The sequence below is a fragment of the Hippopotamus amphibius genome, chromosome 6 (assembly GCF_030028045.1).
Source record: "Hippopotamus amphibius kiboko isolate mHipAmp2 chromosome 6, mHipAmp2.hap2, whole genome shotgun sequence".
NCBI classification, from domain to species: Eukaryota; Metazoa; Chordata; class Mammalia; order Artiodactyla; family Hippopotamidae; genus Hippopotamus; species Hippopotamus amphibius.
In genome coordinates, this window is record NC_080191.1 from 102,831,573 (window position 1) to 102,853,691 (window position 22,119).

At 38.5% G+C, this 22,119-nt stretch overlaps 1 protein-coding gene across 1 annotated transcript in view; it reads right to left on the reverse strand.

The window, feature by feature from the left end:
* The window catches only part of HACL1 (2-hydroxyacyl-CoA lyase 1), a 43,688-nt gene that overhangs the window by 9,817 nt on the left and 11,752 nt on the right, over positions 1-22,119 (reverse strand). The window contains exons 9-16 of the mRNA XM_057737952.1: positions 21,145-21,280; positions 15,769-15,874; positions 14,383-14,466; positions 13,330-13,431; positions 11,251-11,405; positions 10,320-10,478; positions 9,389-9,496; positions 8,246-8,432 (exon numbers count right to left, since the gene is read on the reverse strand). Coding sequence (XP_057593935.1) covers positions 8,246-8,432; positions 9,389-9,496; positions 10,320-10,478; positions 11,251-11,405; positions 13,330-13,431; positions 14,383-14,466; positions 15,769-15,874; positions 21,145-21,280 — 1,037 coding nt within the window. The remainder of the gene's footprint in view (positions 1-8,245; positions 8,433-9,388; positions 9,497-10,319; positions 10,479-11,250; positions 11,406-13,329; positions 13,432-14,382; positions 14,467-15,768; positions 15,875-21,144; positions 21,281-22,119) is intronic.

The following is a 22,119-nucleotide window of genomic DNA, read 5'->3' on the forward strand; positions in this document are numbered from 1 at the left end:
AGTGCTGCAATAAACATTATGGTACATGTTTCCTTTGGGATTATGGTTTTCTTTGGGTATATGCCCAGGAGTGGGATTACTGGATCATATGGTAGTTCTAGTTTTAGTTTTTTAAGGAACCTCCATGCTGTTTTCCATAGTGGCTGTACCAACTTACAGTCCCACCAACAGTGCAGGAGAGTTCCCTTTTCTCCACACCCTCTCCAACATTTGTTGTTTCCAGATTTTGTGATGATGGCCATTCTGACCGGTGTGAGGTGATACTTCATTGTGGCTTTGACTTGCATTTCTCTGATGATTAGTGATGTTGAGCATCTTTTCATGCTTTTGTTGGCCATCTGCATGTCTTCTTTGGAAAAAATGTCTATTTAGGTCTTCCGCCCATTCGTGTATTGGGTTATTTGCTTTTTTGGTATTAAGCTGCACGCGCTGCTTGTATATTTTGGAGGTCAATCCTTTGTCCGTTGTTTCATAGGCAACTATTTTTTCCCATTCTGAGGGTTGCCTTCTAGTCTTGTTTATGGTTTCTTTCACTGTGCAAAAGCTTTTAAGTTTCATGAGGTCCCATTTGTTTATTCTTGATTTTACTTCCATGATTCTAGGAGGTGGGTCCAAAAGGATCTTGCTTTGATGTATGTTATAGAGTGTTCTGCCTATGTTTTCCTCTAGGAGTTTTATAGTGTCTGGCCTTACATGTAGGTCTTTAATCCATTTGGAGTTTATTTTTGTGTATGGTGTTAGGAAGTGTTCTAAATTCATTCTTTTACATGTTGCTGTCCAATTTTCCCAGCACCACTTATTGAAGAGGCTGTCTTTTTTCCACTGTATACTCTTGCCTCCTTTGTCAAAGATAAGGTGCCCATATGTGTTTGGGCTTACTTCTGAGTTCTCTATTCTATTCCATTGACCTTCCTTTCTCTTTTTGTGCCAGTACCATACTGTCTTGATCACTATGGCCTTGTAGTATAGTTTGAAGTCAGGAAGCCTGATTCCACCAACTCCATTTTTCCTTCTCAAGATTGCTTTGGCTATTCGGGGTCTTTTGCGTTTCCATACAAATCGTAAGATTTCTTGCTCTAGTTCTGTGAAAAATGCCATGGGTAATTTGATCGGGATTGCGTTGAATCTGTAAATTGCTTTGGGTAGTACAGTCATTTTCACTATGTTGATTCTGCCAATCCAGGAACATGGTATGTCTGTTTGTGTCGTCTTTGATTTCTTTCATTAGTGTCTTAAAGTTTTCTGCATACAGATCTTTTGCCTCCTTAGGCAGGTTTATTCCTAGGTATTTTATTCTTTTGGTTGCAATGGTGAATGGGAGAGTTTCCTTAATTTCTCTTTCTGCTCTTCCATTGTTAGTGTATAGGAATGCAAGAGATTTCTGTGCATTAATTTTGTATCCTGCTACTTTACTAAACTCATCAATTAGTGCTAGCAGTGTTCTGGTAGAGTCTTTAGGGTTTTCTATATATAATATCATGTCATCTGCAAAGAGTGACAATTTTACTTCTTCTTTTCCAATTTGGATTCCTTTTTCTTCTCTGATTGCTGTGGCTAAAACTTCCAAAACTATGTTGAATAATAATGGTGAGAGTGGAAACCCTTGGCTTGTTACTGTCCTCAGAGGAAATTCTTTCCGTTTTTCCCCATTTAGAACGATGTTGGCTTTTGGTTTGTCATATATGGCTTTTATTATGTTGAGGTAATTTCCTTCTATGTCCAGTTTCAGGAGAGCTTTTATCATAAATGGATGTTGAACTTTGTCAAAAGCTTTTTCTGCATCTATTGAGATGATCATATGGTTTTTATCCTTCAATTTGTTGATATGATGTATCACATTGATTGATTTGCGTATATTGAAGAATCCTTGCATCCCAGGGATAAACCCCACTTGATCATGGTGTATGATTTTTTTAATGTGCTGTTGCAGTCTGTTAGCTAGTATTTTGTTGAGGATTTTTGCATCTATATTCATCAGTGATATTGGTCTGTAATTTTCTTTTTTTGTGACATCTTTGCCTGGTTTTGGTATCAGGGTGATGGTGGCCTCGTAGAATGAGTTTGGGAGTGTTCCTCCTTCTGCAATATTTTGGAAGAGTTTGAGAAGGATAGGTGTTAGTTCTTCTCGAAATGTTTGATAGAATTCGCCTGTGAATCCATCTGGTCCTGGGCTTTTGTGTGTTGGGAGATTTTTAATCACTGCCTCAATTTCTGTACTTGTGATTGGTCTGTTCATAGTTTCTATTTCTTCCTGCTTCAGTCTTGGAAGATTGTATTTTTCTAAGAATGTATCCATGTCTTCCAGGTTATCCAATTGATTGGCATATAGTTGCTTGTAGTAGTCTCTCATGATCTTTTGTATTTCTGAGGTGTCCGTTGTTACTTCTCCTTTTTCATTTTTAATTCTGTTGATGTGCATCTTCTCCCTTTTTTTCTTGATGAGTCTGGCTAATGGTTTATCAATTTTGTTAATCTTCTCAAAGAACCAGCTTTTAGTTTTATTTATTTTTGCTATTGCTTCCTTCCTTTCTTTTTCATTTATTTCTGCTCTGATCTTTATGATTTCTTTCCTTCTGCTCACTTGGGGTTTCTTTGTTCTTCTTTTTCTAATTGTTTGAGGTGTAAGGTTAGGTTGTTTATTCAATGATTTTCTTGTTTCTTAAGGTAGGACTGTATTGCTATAAACTTCCCTCTTAGAACTGCTTTTGCTGCGTCCCATAGGTTTTGGGTTGTTGTGTTTTCGTTGTCGTTTGTTTCTAGATATTTTTTGATTTCCTCTTTGATTTCTTTAGTGATTTCTTGGTTGTTTAATAGTGAATTGTTTAGCCTCCATGTGTTTGTATTTTTTGCAGTTTTTTTCCTGTAACTGATATCTAGTCTCATGGCGTTGTGGTCTGAGAAGATGCTTGATATGATTTCAATTTTCTTGAATTTGCCAAGGTTTGATTTGTGACCCAAGATGTGGTCTATCCTGGAAAATGTTCCATGTGCACTTGAGAAGAAAGTGTATTCTGTCGTTTTTGGATGGAATGTCCTATAAATATCAATTAAGTCCAGATGGTCTAATGTGTCATTTAAAGCTTGTGTGTCTTTACTGATTTTCTGTTTGGATGATCTGTCCATTGATGTAAGTGGGGTGTTCAAGTCTCCCACTATTATTGTGTTACTGTCGATGTCCCCTTTTATGGCTGTTAGCATTTGCCTTATGTATTGAGGTGCTCCTATGTTGGGGGCATAGCTATTTACCATTGTGATATGTTCTTCTTGAATGGATCCCTTGATCATTATGTAGTGTCCTTCCTTGTCTCTTGTAATACTCTTTAAAGTCTAATTTGTCTGATATGAATATTGCTACTCCAGCTTTCTTTTGACTTCCATTTGCATGGAATATCTTTTTCCATCCCTTTACTTTCAGTCTATATACATCCCTTGGTCTGAAGTGGGTTTCTTGTAGGCAGCATATAGAAGGGTCTTGGTTTTGTATCCATTCAGCCAGTCTGTGTCTTTTGGTTGGAGCATTTAATCCATTTACATTTAAGGTGATTATTGACATGTGTGTTCCAATTACCATTTTCTTCATTGTTTTGGGTTTGTATTTGTAGGTGTTTTCCTTTTCTTGTGTTTCCTACTTAGAGAAGTTCCTTTAGCACTTGTGGTAAGGCTGGTTTGGTGGTGTTGAATTCTCTTAACTTCTGCTTGTCTGTAAAGCTTTTGATTTCTCCATCAAATCTGAATGAGATTCTTGCTGGGTAGAGTATTCTTGGCTGTAGGTTTCTCTCTTTCAGGACTTTCGGTATATCCTGCCATTGCCTTCTGCCCTGCAGAGTTTCTGTAGAAAGGTCAGCTGTTATCCTGATGGGTTTTCCCTTGTATGTTATTTATTGCTTTTCTCTTGGTGCTTTTAATATTTTTTCTTTGTGTTTAACTGTCATTAGTTTGATGAATATGTGCCTTGATGTATTTCTCCTTGGGTTTATTCTGTATGGGACTCTCCGTGCTTCTTGGACTTGGTGAATTATTTCCTTTCCCATGTTGGGGAAGTTTTCCACTATAACCTCTTCAAATATTTTCTCAGACCCTTTCTTGTTTTCTTCTTCTTCTGGGATGCCTATAATTCGAATGTTGGTATGTTTAATGTTATCACTGAAGTCTCTGAGACTGTCCTCTATTCTTTTTATTCTTTTTTCTTTTTCCTGCTCTGTGGCGTTTATTTCCCCCATTCTATCTTCCAACTCACTTATTCGTTCTTCTGCCTCAGTCATTCTGCTGGTTATAGCATCTAGAGTATTTTTAATTTCAGTTATTTTGTTATCCATTGCTGTTTGTTTTCCTGAGTTCTTATGAACTGTTTCTTGTACTTTCTCTATTTTGTTATCGAGATTTTGTATCATTTTTACTATCATTACTCTGAATTCTTTTTCAGGCATTTTTCCTATTTCCTCTTCATTTATTTGGTCTTTTGGGTTTTTTTCCTGCTCCTTTGCCTGCATGGTGTTTCTTTGTTTCCTCATGGTTGTCCAAACTTTTGGGGTTGCTTGTCCTGGCGATAGAGGTGTTTATAGAAGACTGTCCAAGCCTCAGACTAATATCCAGGTGTTGGGTTAAACAAATATTAAGTCTAGGAAACACATACATGTATAAGACACACAATTACTGAATCCGTTAGGACATAAGGCTCTGGAAAGACCTGACAGAACCCCAGTATGCTATCAGATATTCAAAGAGAAACCCAACAGAAATTGACAACTGAAACAGAACAAATCAGAGACAAAAGCAAAAACAAACTAACAAACAAATAACACCTTACAGATACAAACACTAATCCAGGGAGATTTTGTAAGCTAGAATCAAATATAGAAAAGAGCAGAGTACCACCAGACAGAAGGGAGATTCTCAGAATGAAATTAGACAATTATACTAAAAACTAAGATAAAGACAAAAACCTAATATTAAATACCAAGGCGGTGCGTCATCTGGAGAAAAGAGCTAGGAGTCTGAGCAGATCGATAGTGTTGCTTATAAGCATGTTAAGATAAAATAAACTAAAAATGGATGGAAGAAAGGGGAACAGAAGAGCGTAGTGTGATTGGAAATATGCAAATAAAAAGAAAGGAATAGAAATGTATAAAAGATAGGGATGAAAGGAAATTATGAGAGATATATTGTCTGTACTACCAAAAACTTAGCTAGAAATAAAAGTATATAAAAAGGCAAAAAAATAAGAATAGAATAAAAAATATCATTAAAAAAATTATGTTATAAAACTTGTAGATCCCTTAGGACTAAGATCGTAATTAATAAAGGAAAAAAAAATATCCAGAACTGATCCCAGAATGGACCAATTCAATAGGATTGATACTAATATTTCTGTTTCCTTAGAGTCTCAGCTGTAAGTGTCCTTCTGCTTGCCTTGGGTTTTTTTGCATTATTCTGTGACCAGCAGAGCTTCCTTTATTGTTCCTCTGTAAGCATCGGTGTGTGGGGAGGGAGAGGGTACAATAGTGGCTCCTTCTCCTGGGAGTGAGTGAGCAGTGGTGCACTGTTGTTTCAGTCGGTCTTGGAGGTGCCTGCTGCAGAGGGACGCCGGTGGCTCAGGTGTAAACAGAAAGTCTCAGAGTTGGGCCTCTCTTGGGTTTTTTTTTCTTTTTTTCTCTGTAGCCTCCCTGCTGCCAGCATTCCAAGGGATTTTAATCTAGCCCCACCCAGGTGCCTGAGGGTCCCTGTTATCCCTGAGCGCCTTAGGTGACCCACAGGGGTCCCTCCACTGCCTGTTGCAGAGGCGCTGAAAGAGAGAGAGAGGCTATGCCCGCGGCTCCTCCCCCCCACCCGTGAGCCTGCAGCATCCAGCCGCCATCATGGCTGTGCAGCTCTCAGCGGCAGGCACTCCTCGCTGCTGACCTCTTCTCTCCTGTCCTCTCGGTCCGTCACCTTACTGGCAACAATTTTTCTCACCCTGAACCAGCACTGCAGTTCCCACACTCCCACTCCCGGACCCTCTGTTCAGCTGTGAACTGACATCTCGGTCCGGGAACGCTGAGCTGCAGTGCCGACCCTCTGTATGTTTCTCACTCCCTCCCATCTCAGCAGGCAGATTCTTTTTTTTTTTTTTTTTGGAGCCTTTTTATTTTATTTTATTTTATTTTATTTTTTTTTTACAAAATAACTTACTAGTTTATTTAATGTTTTGTAACTTTTTTTTTTTTTTTTTATTATTATTTTATTTTATTTTTTGGGGGGGTACACCAGGTTCAATCAACTGTTTTTATACACATATCCCCATATTCCCTCCCTTCCTTGACGCCCCCCCCTCGATTCCCCCCCACCCTCCCTGCCCCAGTCCTCTAAGGCATCTTCCATCCTCGAGTTGGACTCCCTTTGTTATACAACAACTTCCCACTGACTATTTTACAGTTGGTAGTATATATATGTCTGTACTACTCTCCCGCTTCTTCTCAGTTTCCCCTTCACCCCCCGCCCCCTCCCATACCTCGAGTTCTCCAGTCCATTCCCTGTATCTGCTTCCCTGTTCTTGTCACTGAGTTCATCAGTACCATTTTTAGATTCTGTATATGTGAGTTAGCATACAATATTTGTCTTTCTCTTTCTGACTTACTTCACTCTGTATGACAGATTGTAGTTCTATCCACCTCATTACATATAGCTCCATCTCATCCCTTTTTATAGCTGAGTAATATTCCATTGTATATATATGCCACATCTTCTGTATCCATTCATTTGTTGATGGGCATTTAGGTTGCTTCCATGTCCTGGCTATTGTAAAGAGTGCTGCAATAAACATTATGGTACAAGTTTCTTTTGGGATTATGGTTTTCTTTGGGTATATGCCCAGGAGTGGGATTACTGGATCATATGGTAGTTCTATTTGTAGTTTTTTAAGGAACCTCCAAATTGTTTTAGCAGGCAGATTCTTAACCACTGCGCCACCTAGGAAGTCCAGCACATGGGATCTTTGTTGAGGCATGTGGGATCTTTCATTGTGATGCGGGTTCTTCATTGCAGCATGTGGGCTTCTCTCTCCAGTTGTGGTGTGCAGGCTCCAGGGTGCATGGGCTCTGTAGTTTGCAGCATGCAGGCTCTCTATCTGAGGTACACGAGCTCAGCAGTAGTTGCCCTGCAGCATGCAGGATCTTAATTCCCTGACCAGGGATTGAACCTACATCCCCTGCATTGTAAGATGCATTCTTTACCACTGGACCACCAGGGAAGTCCCTCCATTATGTTTTATAATAGAATCTTGAAGAGAGTTCCCTGTGCTATACAGTAGGACCTTGTTGTTTACCTATTCTATATATAATAGTTTGCACCTGTTAATCCTAAGCTCCCAATCCATCCCTCCCCTACCCCTCCTCTCCCTTGGCAACCACAGGTCTGTTCTCCATATCTGTCTGTTTCACAGATAAGTTCATTTGTGCCATATTTTAGATTCCACATACAAGTGATATCGTATGTTATCTGTTTTTCTCTTTCTTACTTCGCTTAGTATGATAATCTCTAGGTCCATCCATGTTGCTGCAAATGGCATTATTTCATTGTTTTGTATGGCTGAGTAGTACTCCATTGTATATACCACATCTTCTTTATCCATTCATTGTATATACCACATCTTCTTTATCCATTCATCTGTCAACGTACATTTAGGCTGCTTCCATGCCTTGGCTATTGTAAATAGTGCTGCAATCAACACTGGGGTGCATGTATCTTTTCGAATTATGGTTTTCTCCAGATATATGCCCAGGAGGGGAATTGCTGGATCATACAGTAGCTCTATTTTTAGTTTTTTGAGGAACCTCAATGCTGTTTTCCACAGTTGCTGCACCAATTTACATGCCCACCAAAAGTGTAGGAGGCTTCCCTTTTCTCCACACACCTCTTGGCTTCCCTGGTTTTATGTTCATTCAGAACTGGGTTTCTTTCCTTTAGAGGAATTGCCTCACTCTATTGTGGTACATTCAGTTGAGAGGTGACTGGACTGTACTCTCCCAGACAGTAAGCTCCATGAGGTGAGGGCTGAGCCTGGTTTTGCTCACTATGCTGTTCTTAGCACCTGATACAACACACCTAATGCATATCTCAACAAATACCCACTGAACAAACAACTGAAAGTGATGAGCTCAGAAATGGTTTAGAAAGAACTTGGTAAATAGCAGGGTGTTCTATTTGGTAGATACTTTTGGGGCTGGGAGGGGAGATGTATTTCTGCTTTCTGCTCAGCAATCGCCTTTACCTGGGTTTTGCGCGTGGCTTGTGGCTCAATCAAGATGTTGATAAGAGCGGGTTTAGTTGTGTCTGCCAGGCTCTGCATCAGGGATTTCTGGAGTTCTTCTGGTGTCTGCACAAAATACCCTTTGCCTCCAAATGCAATCATGACATGCTCATAATGTGACTGTGGCAGAAGACATACTGGAGGGATCCTGAAAAAGAAGGTTACAAGTCAATAGAAGAAATTCTCTGAAATAAACTGTGGAAAAATTCTGGCTAAAGTGAATGGCATACTTTTATGTAAAGTGAGATGCCAGTACATTAAACTTTCTACACATTTTTTATTGTCTATATAGCAATGTCCAATAGAACTTTCCATGATAACTGAAATTTTATATCTGTGCTGACCAATATAGTAGCTACTAGTAGACTGTTGCGGTGAGCACTTGAAATGTGACTAGTTAAAAAGAGGAAGTGAATTTTTAATTTAACTTAAAAAACAAAACAAAAACAAACAAAAACTTAAGCAGCCACATGTGGCTAGTGGCTACTACACTGGACAGTGCAGGCTACACCATCAACTATTACCAATCCCCCCCACCCCCAAAAGAGGAAAAAGGAATGGTTACCACAAAACAGCAAACAACAACAAAACAACAAAGTCAGCGAGGCATAAGCAAACACACCCACAGCCTGCTCCCCTGCGGCTGACCCACAGATTCACCTCTTTCACACCCCACAGCTAGCCACGATACTGTCTCAGTCTGGCTCTGTCACCAGATGACCAAGATTTAGCTAAGTGGTAAAAGGAAGGAACCCCTCTGTATCATAAATAATATGTAAACATCTGTATTCCTACATGGTGTAGTAGGAATAGTAGGACTGGGAGCATTTTTCAATAAGCCTTTTCATTAACAAGGCTTAGACGTCAGACTCATTCACCCACGTCTTCAGCGGCTCCCTGATTATAAACTATTCACTGATGTGCCAGTCAAGGATGGTTGTGCAAAAAGGAGCCACGCAGACAGGGTTCCTGCTCTTTATAGCAGCTGACCATGAAAACAAGCAATACTCACATCATGGAAGCATGTTCTTATACAGCAGACTTTTTAAAGAGAGATTAAAACAGATAAGAAAAAGTAAATATACACTGTTCTGGATTACTTACACTGTAGTAGCATCTCCAAATTTTAACATTTCCTTCCACATATCTGTATCAAAACCTTGGTAAATTCCATTATTATTCACCACCAAAAGTATGATTGGCAAGTTGTACCTAAAATCGAGAGCAAAATATAAAGGAAATCATTTTTCATTCTAAAGCAATTTCTTTTCATCAGATTGAAATTTGAACTTGAAAATGGATAGCTTTCCATAAGCTTTTTTGTAATATTAGGGCAAAACCAAAAATTAAGCATTTGTCATCCTAATAAAGACTACTAAATTATTAACAGAAACATCATGGAGCAGTAGAAAGAATGCAAGGTTAGTGGCTGGCAGACCTGGTCCCACCACTATGCAGCTGTGGACCTCAGGCAAATGACTGAGCTTTTCTGAACCTTGGCTTTCACAGATCTAAGCGTTACTAAGAATGGCACCTTCCACACTTAATTTCCTCTGAAGCACTTGTTCCTCACAACTGTCCTCTAAGGTAGAAACTAGTATGATTCCTATACCTACTTTAGAGGAGACTGAAGTTTGGTTAAGAGGCTTAACCCAAGTCACTTAGGTCTGACGTGGTCAAGCCAGTATTTAAATCCAGGCCTTCTGACCCAGAGGCTGTGTTCTTAACTACCAAGCTCTGCTATCTCCCTGCAGAAAACAAGCTTTTATGAGATCAGAACTTTTTTTTCAGTCACCTAAAAACTACCCCCAGCTTTGCAGGTTTGGGGCATGTGGAGGGAGGTCATGACCATGCCGTCCCGGATGAGAAAGACCCAGGGTATTCATACGAGTATTCTCAGCACACAGCACAGTGCTGTGCAAGGGGCACCCGGTATGTGGTGAAAGCCTGGTACATATCCTTAGGCACGTGGGTCTTGGGTATAACTTTTCATATTTTGGAGAAAGAAATGCTCTGATTCAGGATGCTGTTTTACCTGCAGATGGTTTCTACTTCCATGCCAGAAAATCCAAATGCACTGTCTCCTTCCACACAGATGACCCGCTGCCCTGGGTTTCTATCTTTAGCCACTACAGCAGCTGCAATGGCAAATCCCAAACCGACTCCCATTGTTCCAAAAGTACCAGCATCAAGCCTGTTGGGGAACAGAGCTAAAATGAAACCCTCTGGAGCATATCACAGATGGTGGGGTTGGCACAAACCTAGTCACATTCACATGGCTCATGGAAAAATAAAGAACAATAAAACATTCTCCTTAATATTAAGTTTTTAGACTGTGAGGAACTAATTTGTTAAGGATAAGCAGAATTAATGGGAAAAATCACTCACGATTGCTTGGAAAACTGTGAATATATCCTCAGAACACTGAGTATACAAATTATCACATGATCTCAGGACGTACCAAGCATAGAAATGCTACAAAACCTCACGTAAGAATACTTTTATGGGATTTCCCTGGTGGCGCAGTGGTTAAGAATCCTCCTGCCAATGCAGGGGACACTGGTCTGGGAAGATCCCACATACTGTGGAGCAACTAAGCCCGTGCGCCGCAACTACTGAGCCTATGCTCTAGAGCTCGTGAGCCACAACTACTGAAGCCCTCGAGCCACAACTACCGAAGACCATGCACGTAGAGCCCATGCTCCGCAACAAAAGAAGCCACTGCAATGAGAAGGCCGTGGACTGCAATGAGGAGTAGCTGCTGCTCGCCACAACTAGAGAAAGCCCAGGCACAGCAATGAAAACCCAATGCAGCCAATAAATAAATAAATAAATAATTTTAAAAAAGAATACTTTTATAAAGTATGTCCTTATACATGGGCCACATATAATTCTCAAATGTTTTATTAATGTGCTTTTTGTAGTTTCTAGCTTAACACATTATAATTCGTTACAATTGCTTTTACCTGTGGCGAGGAAGGTAGTTTTGAAGCACAGTGCGTCCAATATCCATAGTATTTGCTCCTTCACTCACCACAAAACAGTCTCTGGGTAGTTGTTCTTGAACGTGGTAGAATACTGTGTAATAATTCATAGGCAGGGATTTTTGGGACGCTAATTCCTAAAATATTAGAGGGAAACATAATCAAGTTAGATTAAGATACACTGAAAATAACATCAATAAGCTACTTTCAAAATTATTTGCAATAACTATAAGCTATGAAATTCCCAAATGGCCACCAGATGACCACTCTGAAAAGCTAAGTGATCTGTAAACAGTCCTAGGGGGACAGGCTAAGAAAAATGGGTCCCAGTCCCAACTTGGGACTCAATCAAGTAAGCCAGGAAATATCCGTCTTCCTGGAGATCCACAATGCACACTAGCATATTAAAGAGCAAGACGTCCCATAGTAAAGATAGCTGAAAACACTGGATTATGCAAAACTAAACACTCTTATTAGAGCACTTTCAGGAAAACACTGCCTTAGAAAAAGTGAAAATTTTATTCTAGAATATTTTCATCTGAAATATGGCCCTGCACATAAAATTAAAAACGAAGTTGGGGTTTTAGAAAATCTGAAAATCTAGTCCTTCCCCACACGCACTGGAAAGGGGATATACTTCACCCACTACTCTGGAGGGTCTCTGAAGGTAGGAAAAAACAACAAGGTTATTGCCCTTGTCTAGCTAAATGCCTTTGAGAGCTTCAGCAACAAAGCCCCATCTGGTCCCAGCATTGCCTCTTCACGTGGACTCCTTTGGTCCGCTGGAGATTATACCCAAGATGCATGAGGGCCCCTCCTATACTCCTGCACCAGAGAAGAGAGGCAAGATCCTTCCATCTTAAACTAAGGTGATTCTTACAGAAAAGAAGGAATTAATCACGATACCATTCAGGAAAGAGAGTCGAGACTGGCTCTTGATAGGAGAAACAGTCATTGATTAAAATTTCAAAGAAAGAAAGAATCATGTATAATCAACTCTACTTGTTTGGAAAATGTAAATTTATTCCAAGATGACTGATATATTTGGGAAGAATATGAGTATAGCTGGAATTTCATACTTACTTATGTACAATTTCATGAGTTAGAAACACTACAAGAACACAGAAAACTGGACCCAGCTGAACCAAGATACAGGAATACACAAAACAGCAAAAAAAATCAGGAACAATCTTTCTCATAACCAAAGAGAAAACACTATCCATATAGAAAGACTTTAAACAGATATTGCCAAATCCTGCAGAATTGGCTCATTTTAGTGCTAACAGTGGATGGTTTGGTAGTTTCATACATTACTACAATTTCCAAAGCCTTCAGCTAGCAGGCAAAGCCATGAGTGCAGATGAGGAAGTTGCAAAAGAATTTTCAGCAGTGATACAAAAGTTAATTGAAAAAGAAGGCTATAAATGGTCTCACTAATATGAAATGAAATGAAATAAAATAAAATAAAATAAAATAAAATAAAAGTGAGGTGATGGATGTGTTAATTAACTAGATAGGGGGAATTCTTCCACAGTGTGTATGTATATCAATACACTATGATGTACCTTTAAATATCTTACAATTTTATATGTTAATTATACCTAAGTAAAGCAGAAATTTAAAAAAAAAGAAAGAAAAAAGCGGCTATACATTAGATCAAATTTTCAATTCTGATGAAATACCTGTCTATTATAAATGCATGCCTTGACTTATATCTTAAAGGTAGAAAAAACATGTCCCAGGATTTAAGGTTCCAAAAGATCTCTTGTGATTTGGTGCCAAAGTCAAACTGAGGACAAGGAACCACCCCCACCTACACTGGCTCTTACAGTGTCCAATATCAGATCTCCTCTTCTACCACTTCACAGTAACTCACAAGCTGCAACTCTGCCAATGCGCACTTCTACAAGAAACTTCGGGTGCAACATTTATTGTAATATATATATGAGTGTGTGTGTATCTTACACGTGGTGATTTTAGTAATGCATACGTCATGCTATGACAGAACTAACTGAACCACGGACCTGAAGCGTTCTTGAGTTTCAGTGGGTCCCTTATTACCTTGGATAAAGCTTCATTGCTCTTCATTTTTTCTCTCAGAATTTTCCACCACTTGCTCTCAGGAGGATACTGCCATGGTGTTTTATCAAATTGTTCTAAAAGCTAAAAAACAAGAAACTTTTTCTTTCCTTTTTGAAAATAAACTTAAATCATATTAGCATAAAAATCTTTTCTAAAGAAGACAATACAGCTACTCCATCTTACCTTTCACATCACTCATACTCTGTTTTTCCTATAGGCAGTAAATAACTGACACAAGACAAATAGATACCCTGGAAAGCTTCTGCTTGATTCAGTGACGACTTCTACCAGAAACTGGGATCCCATAACTCAAAGCAGAAGTGTTACCTCCTCCACACCTCACAGGCAGGGGGGCTCGTAAGCTCTCCTCTGCCTTTGACACTAGAAGGAAAATCACTCTGCCAAAGAATCCCTGCAAGAAGGCTCTTAGCCCCAATACCTAGGGATTCCCATGACACAGACCAAATGCTCGAGTGTTTTATTATTGGGAATTACACCCTAATTTTGTGTAATCATGATAATGATAACAATTAGTATCCAAAGCCAAGTGATAAATGTGCCTATATTTTATCTCCTGTCACAGTGAAATGTATAAATTATATACAAATAATAAGAATCTGGACAAGTCACTGATTACAGTTTGAAGAGTAAAAATTTCTCTATTGCCTAAAGAGATACTAAGTTAGATTTTTTTCTAGTATATAAAGCCATTTCTTGGCTGTAAGTTCAGTTCCTCCGGAAGCTGTATTATAATCTTTCAGATATCTGAATCAGTTTGCCAAGTGAATGCCTTTAAATTTTCAATCACCTTTCAAAAATGCCTAACTTACTCACATACAAATTATCTATATATAAGGAGTTGGATTTACCAAGTTCCACAGTTACATTTAGGAATAGCCTTCCATCATAAATTTTATTTAAAATAGATATTAATAGACCTGTCACCAAGTGAATCAGGAATGAAACATTTTCAGGAACAGACTTCCGTAAAGACCAAGCCACATAAGCTAAAACCCGGGCAAAAGCTCTCACCTGTTTAGTGACAGCATTTATGTCTCCTAGCAAGGTCACGGCGGGCCTTACATTATTCCCCAACTCTTCTGCACAGATATCAACCTAAAAGAAGAGACAAGGCTAAGGAACAAGCCATGTTTATTCTTAAAAACCTTTAAGAATTAAGACAATAAGTGGACTGTGCATGTTACACATAAGCAAGCATGTAATTAAGATGTCATATTCAAGAAGTTCCTTAATAAAAGTAAATATCTACGGGAACTATATGGGTATCACAGCTAGTATAGAAACCTTACTATCTTCTCTCATTTTAAAATCTACTCTGTAGAACTTTGGTATCATTCCACTATACTCACAGGAATGCATTTGACTTCATCAATTATAGTTTTGAATCTAATGAATAATAAGGTTCTACTTAATTACACTGGCATTCCTATCCAGGGCAGGAGTTAAACCAGACTGCAAGAATCCACCTCAGAGTTTCTGACTCAAGACGTCTGGGGTAGTGCCCAAAAGTGTGCATTTCTAACCAGTTTCCCAGGTGGCGCTGATGCTGCTGGGTCCAGGAACCACATTTTGAGACCCAGTCCCAGGGAGAGGCAGGATTATGTCCTATTTACTCAGAAGCTCCATCTCTGGATGGTCGTGGCAAGTGAAAACAGCTTCTTGGAGGAAAAGTAATTTAGGCATCCCAAAGGGGATATACTTCATTCTGTAATGAAGAGGCAGCATCTTCCAGTACAACCCAGGTCTTGCTTGTTTGTGGTTTTAGTTTTCAACGGCCCCTATTAGAAGTTGACTCAGGAAGTAAAAGGTAAACAGGGAGAAGACAGCACTTGTAGTGAGGTCAGTAAAATACAATCTGTGTAGGGCAAACAGGTTTGTAGGCAGTACTTTCCACACAGTAAGGAAACTGGTTTATAAAGAGGGTCATAAAGATACAAGAACTTATTCCAAATGCTGTTTAATGACATAGGTAAAAGCACCACTGTTTAGAGATTTCCAACCAAAGGGTGTTTGAAAGTTTTGGGATCTAAAAGAGTAACTCAGTCCTTAACAATGCTGAATGTTTTGTTCTAATCTACCTCCTACTTGAACCTCTTTTTGTCTACCTTTAAATATACTTGAACTATGAAGAAGAGGCAAATTATGCCTTTCCAACTATTTAAAACTTGATTTTGAAAGGTTTTCTGGTTAGAAGTAAAGTGGTACATTATGTTCCATAGGCTGGAAAAGGCAGCTTACTTTGGTACCTGTAATTATGCTAGACGATTTATAAAATTCTAGTTTTGTAAAAAGAGAAATGGTTCTTTACAAAAGCCAAGAAGAAAGTGGAGCTGATAACAGCTGAGAGAACGATAAACTACATACAGCTCTGATTTTAAATCTCTCCTCTCTGAGTACCTGGATAAACTTCACATCTGGCTGATATCTTGGAGGCAGTCCAAAATGCAAAATCCAATTTAATCTGGCACCAAATAACACAATTACATCAGCAAATTGCAAAGCCCTATTAAAAAGAAAAGTCTGATATAACAAAAAGTATATTCACATTCTTATTTGAATTATTCTAAAATTAATTTCTAAAGTATTTGGAAAAGTCTAAATAATACGGAGCTTGCACTGGTCTTCAGAATCAGCTTATATGGTAAATTTGATCTTTCAAACTGAAATAATTTATGAAGCCATTCCATTTAAATGGTAATCTAAAAGATGAAATAAGTGGAAATATTACTGTAAGACTGTATCTATAGTCTGTATCATTTATTGAAAACTTTTCTTTATCATTAGACAAATTAATACAAGTATACTGTAGATAATCTGGAAAAAGGAGAAAAGTATAAAGAAAAAGCCAAAATCTCCCAATAATACTATCAACTTATAAACTATTATTAATATCCTGACATAATTTCATCTAGTCTTTTTTTCTACACATGTATATTTTTATTTAGTTGAGTTTATACATTAAATACTGTCTCATGCACTTTTGCTTATCATAAATATGTTCCTTTATCATTAAGTTCTTTTTAAATATGAATTTTAAAGGCTACACATTTTGTTGAAGAGAAATTTATTTCACCTTTTCTCAACTGTTGGATATTTTCTTTCTTATTAATAGTCCTGGGTTGCACATCTTTATTTGAATCTTAATACACACTTCATATTGATTTCTAGAAGCAGGTATTTTTACGATGATTGATTCATTTTCCCAAACTGCTTTCAAAAAATATTACACCAAGTATACTTGTAATAGGTTTATATGCGTTAGTATTTTTGTCAATATAACTTCAATTTAAAAATTTTTACTTTGACATCCACTCTGATATTAACAACCCTTGCTTTCCTTTCATGGACCTCATACACCTTTGCTTGCTTTTATGTTGTATCACTTTGTTTCAGGTGTGGCTCTAATGATGCCTATAACTGTCATTACTACTGATCCAATGGAAATGTGCCTTTTTCCAGGATAATTTTTATTATCAAATCGCCGTAGGTTTTGTTTTTTCTACTTCTTGGCTGTTTCCCATTTTTCTTATCTTTTGCCCAAAGAGGACCTGTTCTTTTGCTTTTGTCTTCTGCAGTGGTTTATGCTTTTTTCCATAGAAATTCAGTTACTATTTCAACTATATAGTCAAAAAAGCTATCCTCATACACTGTTTTGGTCCTGCGGGACCCAATTTAACAGACAAATAAAAACTGAAAATGGAAGGATAGATTTGCTTATAGATACTCCAAAACCCTTGAAATTGTTGATACAATTTTTTATAGCCCCTTACAATCTTTTTTGTATTATTAATGTCACTAATATTATCTTCTTGAAATTCAATAGGAATGAAGATAAACTTCAGTTCAACCCAAATTAAAGTATATGAAAAAAAAATGTAATAATCAATTTGGCTACTGTACAATGTATACTAATATGAAAAAAGTAAAGGTATAAGCTTTTTAAAATAGCATTAAATGAGCAACATTAAAGACTAAACAGCAAACATTACATTTAAAAACCCTCAAAATTAATTTAGCATGTGCATGACAACATGAAAACTGCCAAATGTAGAACAGAGGTGAGCTGTGGGGAGGGAGGGAGGAAACCAGATCAGGGAAGATATGCAGGGACTACAAACAAATCTGTAATTTTTTTTTTCTTAAAAAAAAAACAAACAAAGCAACAACATACTTCTTAATATTATATTTGATAAACTTGAGTGATGGTTACATAGTGTTCACTAAATTACTCTCTCCTTTGAATATTTATAATATTTCCTAATAAAAAAATTAAAACAAAAAAATACATGGTTTATCAGAAAGTGTGTTTTAAAATTTAAAAAGAGGGGCTTCTCAGGTGGTCCAGTGGTTAAGACTCCAAGCTCCCACTGCAGGGGGCACGGGCTCGATCCCTGGTCAGGGAGCTAAGATCCTGCATGCGGCGTGGCCAAAAAAAAAAAAAAGAAAAATAAAAAGAATGAGGTGGTTTACTTCTGCTCAGATCTCTCTTGGATAAATTAAGCATTAATCAACAGAATATTCTGAAATTCATTGCTTGTAATGAAATATTCTTGATGCCTGCTACAGTTTTATGCTTTTTAGTGGTCAAGGAAGTTTGTTCCAGTCATTTATATACTATAGATTCCTTACTCTTCGATACTCCTCTCAAAGAAATCCATGTTTTTGGGCCTTGTTTAATGGACTGAAGATTGTTGTTGAACATCTAATAATGAAACCTGCCTGCCAACTGTTTCTGAGAAGACTTTGTCTCCAGAGAATTGCCTTTATAAGCAGACTGGCACCAACAGCTGCACAGTTTAATAATCAGCTAAGTTATATATAATATAAATAAGCAGTTAGATGCTGGTGCTTCTGCTAGGGATGTTTAACTCCAGGTGTAAAACTGACCTCAATGCAATTTACATAAATACATCTCAAAAGAAAAATAATCATTTTCCTGGCATGTTAAATCAAGCCTTTTTTTTTTTTTTTTTAGAAAATCATTGTTTATTTTATTTTATTTTTTTGGGGGGTACACCAGGTTCAATCAACTGTTTTTATACACATATCCCCATATTCCCTCCCTTCCTTGACTCACCCCCCCTCGAGTCCCCCCCACCCTCCCCACCCCAGTCCTCTAAGGCATCTTCCATCCTCGAGTTGAACTCCCTTTGTTATACAACAACTTCCCACTGACTATTTTACAGTTGGTAGCATATATATGTCTGTGCTACTCTCGCTTTGTCTCAGTTTCCCCTTCACCCCCCGCCCCCTCCCATACCTCGAGTTCTCCAGTCCATTCTCTGTATCTGCATCCTTGTTCTTGTCACTGTTATTTTCATAATTACTTCTGTGGCTTTGAATATGTTTTTAAGAGGCCCAACTGAAAGCTTGTTAACCAATTAGGTAAATAGTTGTGGTCACCTAAACGTTTTACATCAGAGAGCAATACACTAGTCAGATGGTTTTCCTTTCAGAGACCCACTGAGTAACGTTTCTCAAACAGGAAATCCTTCTTTTAGAAATGTGGACACATAGGTTTTAGTATTATTGTAGTTTACACCATTACTTAGATCAGACTCTTGACTGCCAGTTTTCTCGGTTTCTTGGGCTTGAATTTTCATAGGCAGGTGCAGCAGTTTAGATGTCTTTTGAAAGGAATGTGACTGAAGATTTAAGCATATGACTAAACTTTGTATCTGTTCTGAAATAATAATGAAGATTATACATACTTACCCATCAAATCTGATTTAAAAGATTAAATAGAAAGTTTTATAGGTAAGGTTATTGATTATGAATGGGGCCAGAGGAGGAGTTGTGGGAGAAATAGTGCACATATCAATGTTGTAATGCATGGATACATTTGGGGGAAGTGGATGTATTGTACAACTGTGATTTGAGTTGTATAATATGTTAAATATGTTCGTTGAGCTTCCATTAACTCCTTTTTAAAATTCATTCTGATCTTTATTTTTGCATGATTGGAAATGTTTAAAACATTGCAAAATGCTAATACAGGGCAATGTAACAGTTTTTGTAACCAGTTTTCTTCTATGTGCATGTAACTTGGATTTCTCAAACATACTCAGTGACTTAAGAGTAAAAAAATAAAAAGAATGAGGTGAAGTCAAATAAAAAAAAAATTCTAAAAAGGAGAGACTTCCAGGGCCAGCCAAGGTTGGGTAATCCCACTTCAGCCTAGCTCGCCCACTGATACAGTGGAAACTCTGAACAAACTAGAAAAAGCAACTACCTGAGGCTTCTGAAAAGTAAACAGCAGTAGGTGGACTGGGATGAGATGAAAGAAGTGACCCATGCAGGCAGTGAGTTTTTAAGGTTTTCCCTTCTTCTATCTCTTGGCTTTTACTCAGAGCAGTTCTAGCTGCAGAACTAAAGGAAAGCAAAAACTTGGAGAGAAATCGTGTCTTTTTGGCTGGAAGATCAGGAAAAGGGACCCTGCATGCCCGACAGCATGGGGGGAAAGCTCTGAAATTTTCTTTTTCTCTAGTTCTCTCTCCCAGCTGTGCTCTGAAGGAAGCACAGTGGCACTGTGGTAAGTCCCAAGCAGCTAAAACCCCAAGACAAACTTCATTTTTCAGGCAAGAGGAACTGGGAAAAGGGACCCCTGTGGTCTGCAGAGTATGGGGGCATCCCCTTTATTTTTCATCTTTCTTTTTTTTCCTGCCACTCTGCCTCAAAGGTAGCACCTGCTGTGTGGTACTATAAAGTAGCAGGAAAGGTACTATAAGGGCCAGGAAAAGGGACTCTGGGAAATGGAGATGGGGTGGGCTATGTCTTAAGAGAGAAAAGGAATCGCTGGGGCTGGGGCTGGGGCTGGGGCTCAGGCTCACCCCTGGGCTGCACATGTGTGGAGCACAGCAAAAGCTGTGCAAATAAACTGACCCTGAACTATGCCCACAGTGAGTGAGACAGAACCTGTAGTCTGAACCTAACCAAGCTAACTGCTTGCTAAAACAAACAAACAAAATCAACATTCTACAGAGGGATTTCAATAGGACCTAGAATCTCACAACATAGTATTCAAAATTCTAGGATACAATCCAAAACTACTCCACAAAAAACCAGAAAAATGTAACCAATTTCAAAAGAAAATATAATGAATAGATGTCAACTGTACTGATGACCCAGATTTAAACACATACCTTAAATCAGCTATTATAACTTTGTTCCATAAGGTAAACAAAAATACCATTGAAATAAATGGGAAGGTATAAGTTCTCAGCAGAGAAATAGAAAATATAAAACAGACAAAAGATTAAAAAGCATTAAACAGTTATTCAGGGACCCATCGGACAATATCAACATGCCTAATATTTCTGTTACTCCAGAAAAGAGAAAGAGATTGCTTTAGAAAAAAATATTTGAAGAAATAATAGCCCAAAACTTTCCAAATTCGGTGAAGGGTATCAATGTACAGATTTAAGAAGATTAGAGAATCCCAAACAGGATAAACTAAAAGAAAACCATCTCCAGACACATCATAATAAAACTGTTGAGAACCAAAGATAAAAAAAATTCTGAAAGGAGCCACAGAAAAACAATTACACAGGGCGACAGAGATTCAAACACCTACAGATTTCTCATCTGAAACCATGAGGGTCAGGAGACAGAGGACAATATCTTTAAAGTGCTGAAAAGTCTACAAAGAAACAGTTGTGCCTAAAATTACATGATTCTTTCCGAACTTCTCCTAGATTCATTAAAGGCACGAAATACTTTGAACCAGCCTGAAATCCGCCCAGCCGTGTATTTAAAGTCCGGAGGGCCACGCACCTGGACCTGGCAGCAGCCACACAGTGTGGGTGGTTGTCAGGGACAACGCCCTTGCCCATCGGGGTGGGCAGAAATGGCAATCCGCACTGCTCTACCAACTTCCTGAGACTCTTCTCAGCACGGGCGTAGGCGGCACCTACAAGCAATCCAAACGTGTTGCGCAAGTCAGTGAAGCTCCAGACACGGTGACTCTTAAAACAGTTCATGTGAAATTGCTTTTAGAACTTCTGAAAGATTCTCCTGCTCAGGGCTTAAACTCAAAACAAATTGTGACTCTTGTTTTTGTTTGTTTTTTGGCTGCGCCGCGTGGCACGTGGGATCTTAGTTCCCTGACCAGGGATCTAACCTGTGCCCCCTGCAATGGAAGCACAGAGTCTCAACCACTGGACCGCCAGGGAAGTCCCGTGACTACAGTTTTTATCTTTGGTATTTTAAAATGTTTAAGAAGGCAACAGTTCTAATTCTGCACCCCGCCTCAAACAATACTATCAATTATTCTGAAGGGTGTCTACCCCCAAATAAAAGTTGCACCTCACATCTCTTGCTGCTCTTAATTGTCAGTTCTATGCTGCGTTCCTACTGAATTAGTACTCACAATTCCCTGAACACACATCTATTGGTAGGTGCAGGTGAGAAAGGAAGGACTTTGTCCTGACAGGGAAAAGCAACTTCACATGCTGCTCCCCACCACCAGATCCACAGTCATCTACTCTACGTATGGAAATTTTAAAAAGGGACCTAAGTTTCGAAAGCTCTGTAGATCGCTTCATAAGCTCTATAATCCTCTGATTGCAACAGGACTATCTCGAGTGGGTCACATCATTTGTTTTTACAGTTGTGTGTCTGCAGCATAACCATATGCCTTACACCCTCAATGGAACTGAAAACTTACTGTTTGAATACAGAAATGATTTCATTTCTAATGTCATCAAGGCCATCACTTCAGCTATTTAACTTCATGCTCTTCCTCAGGGT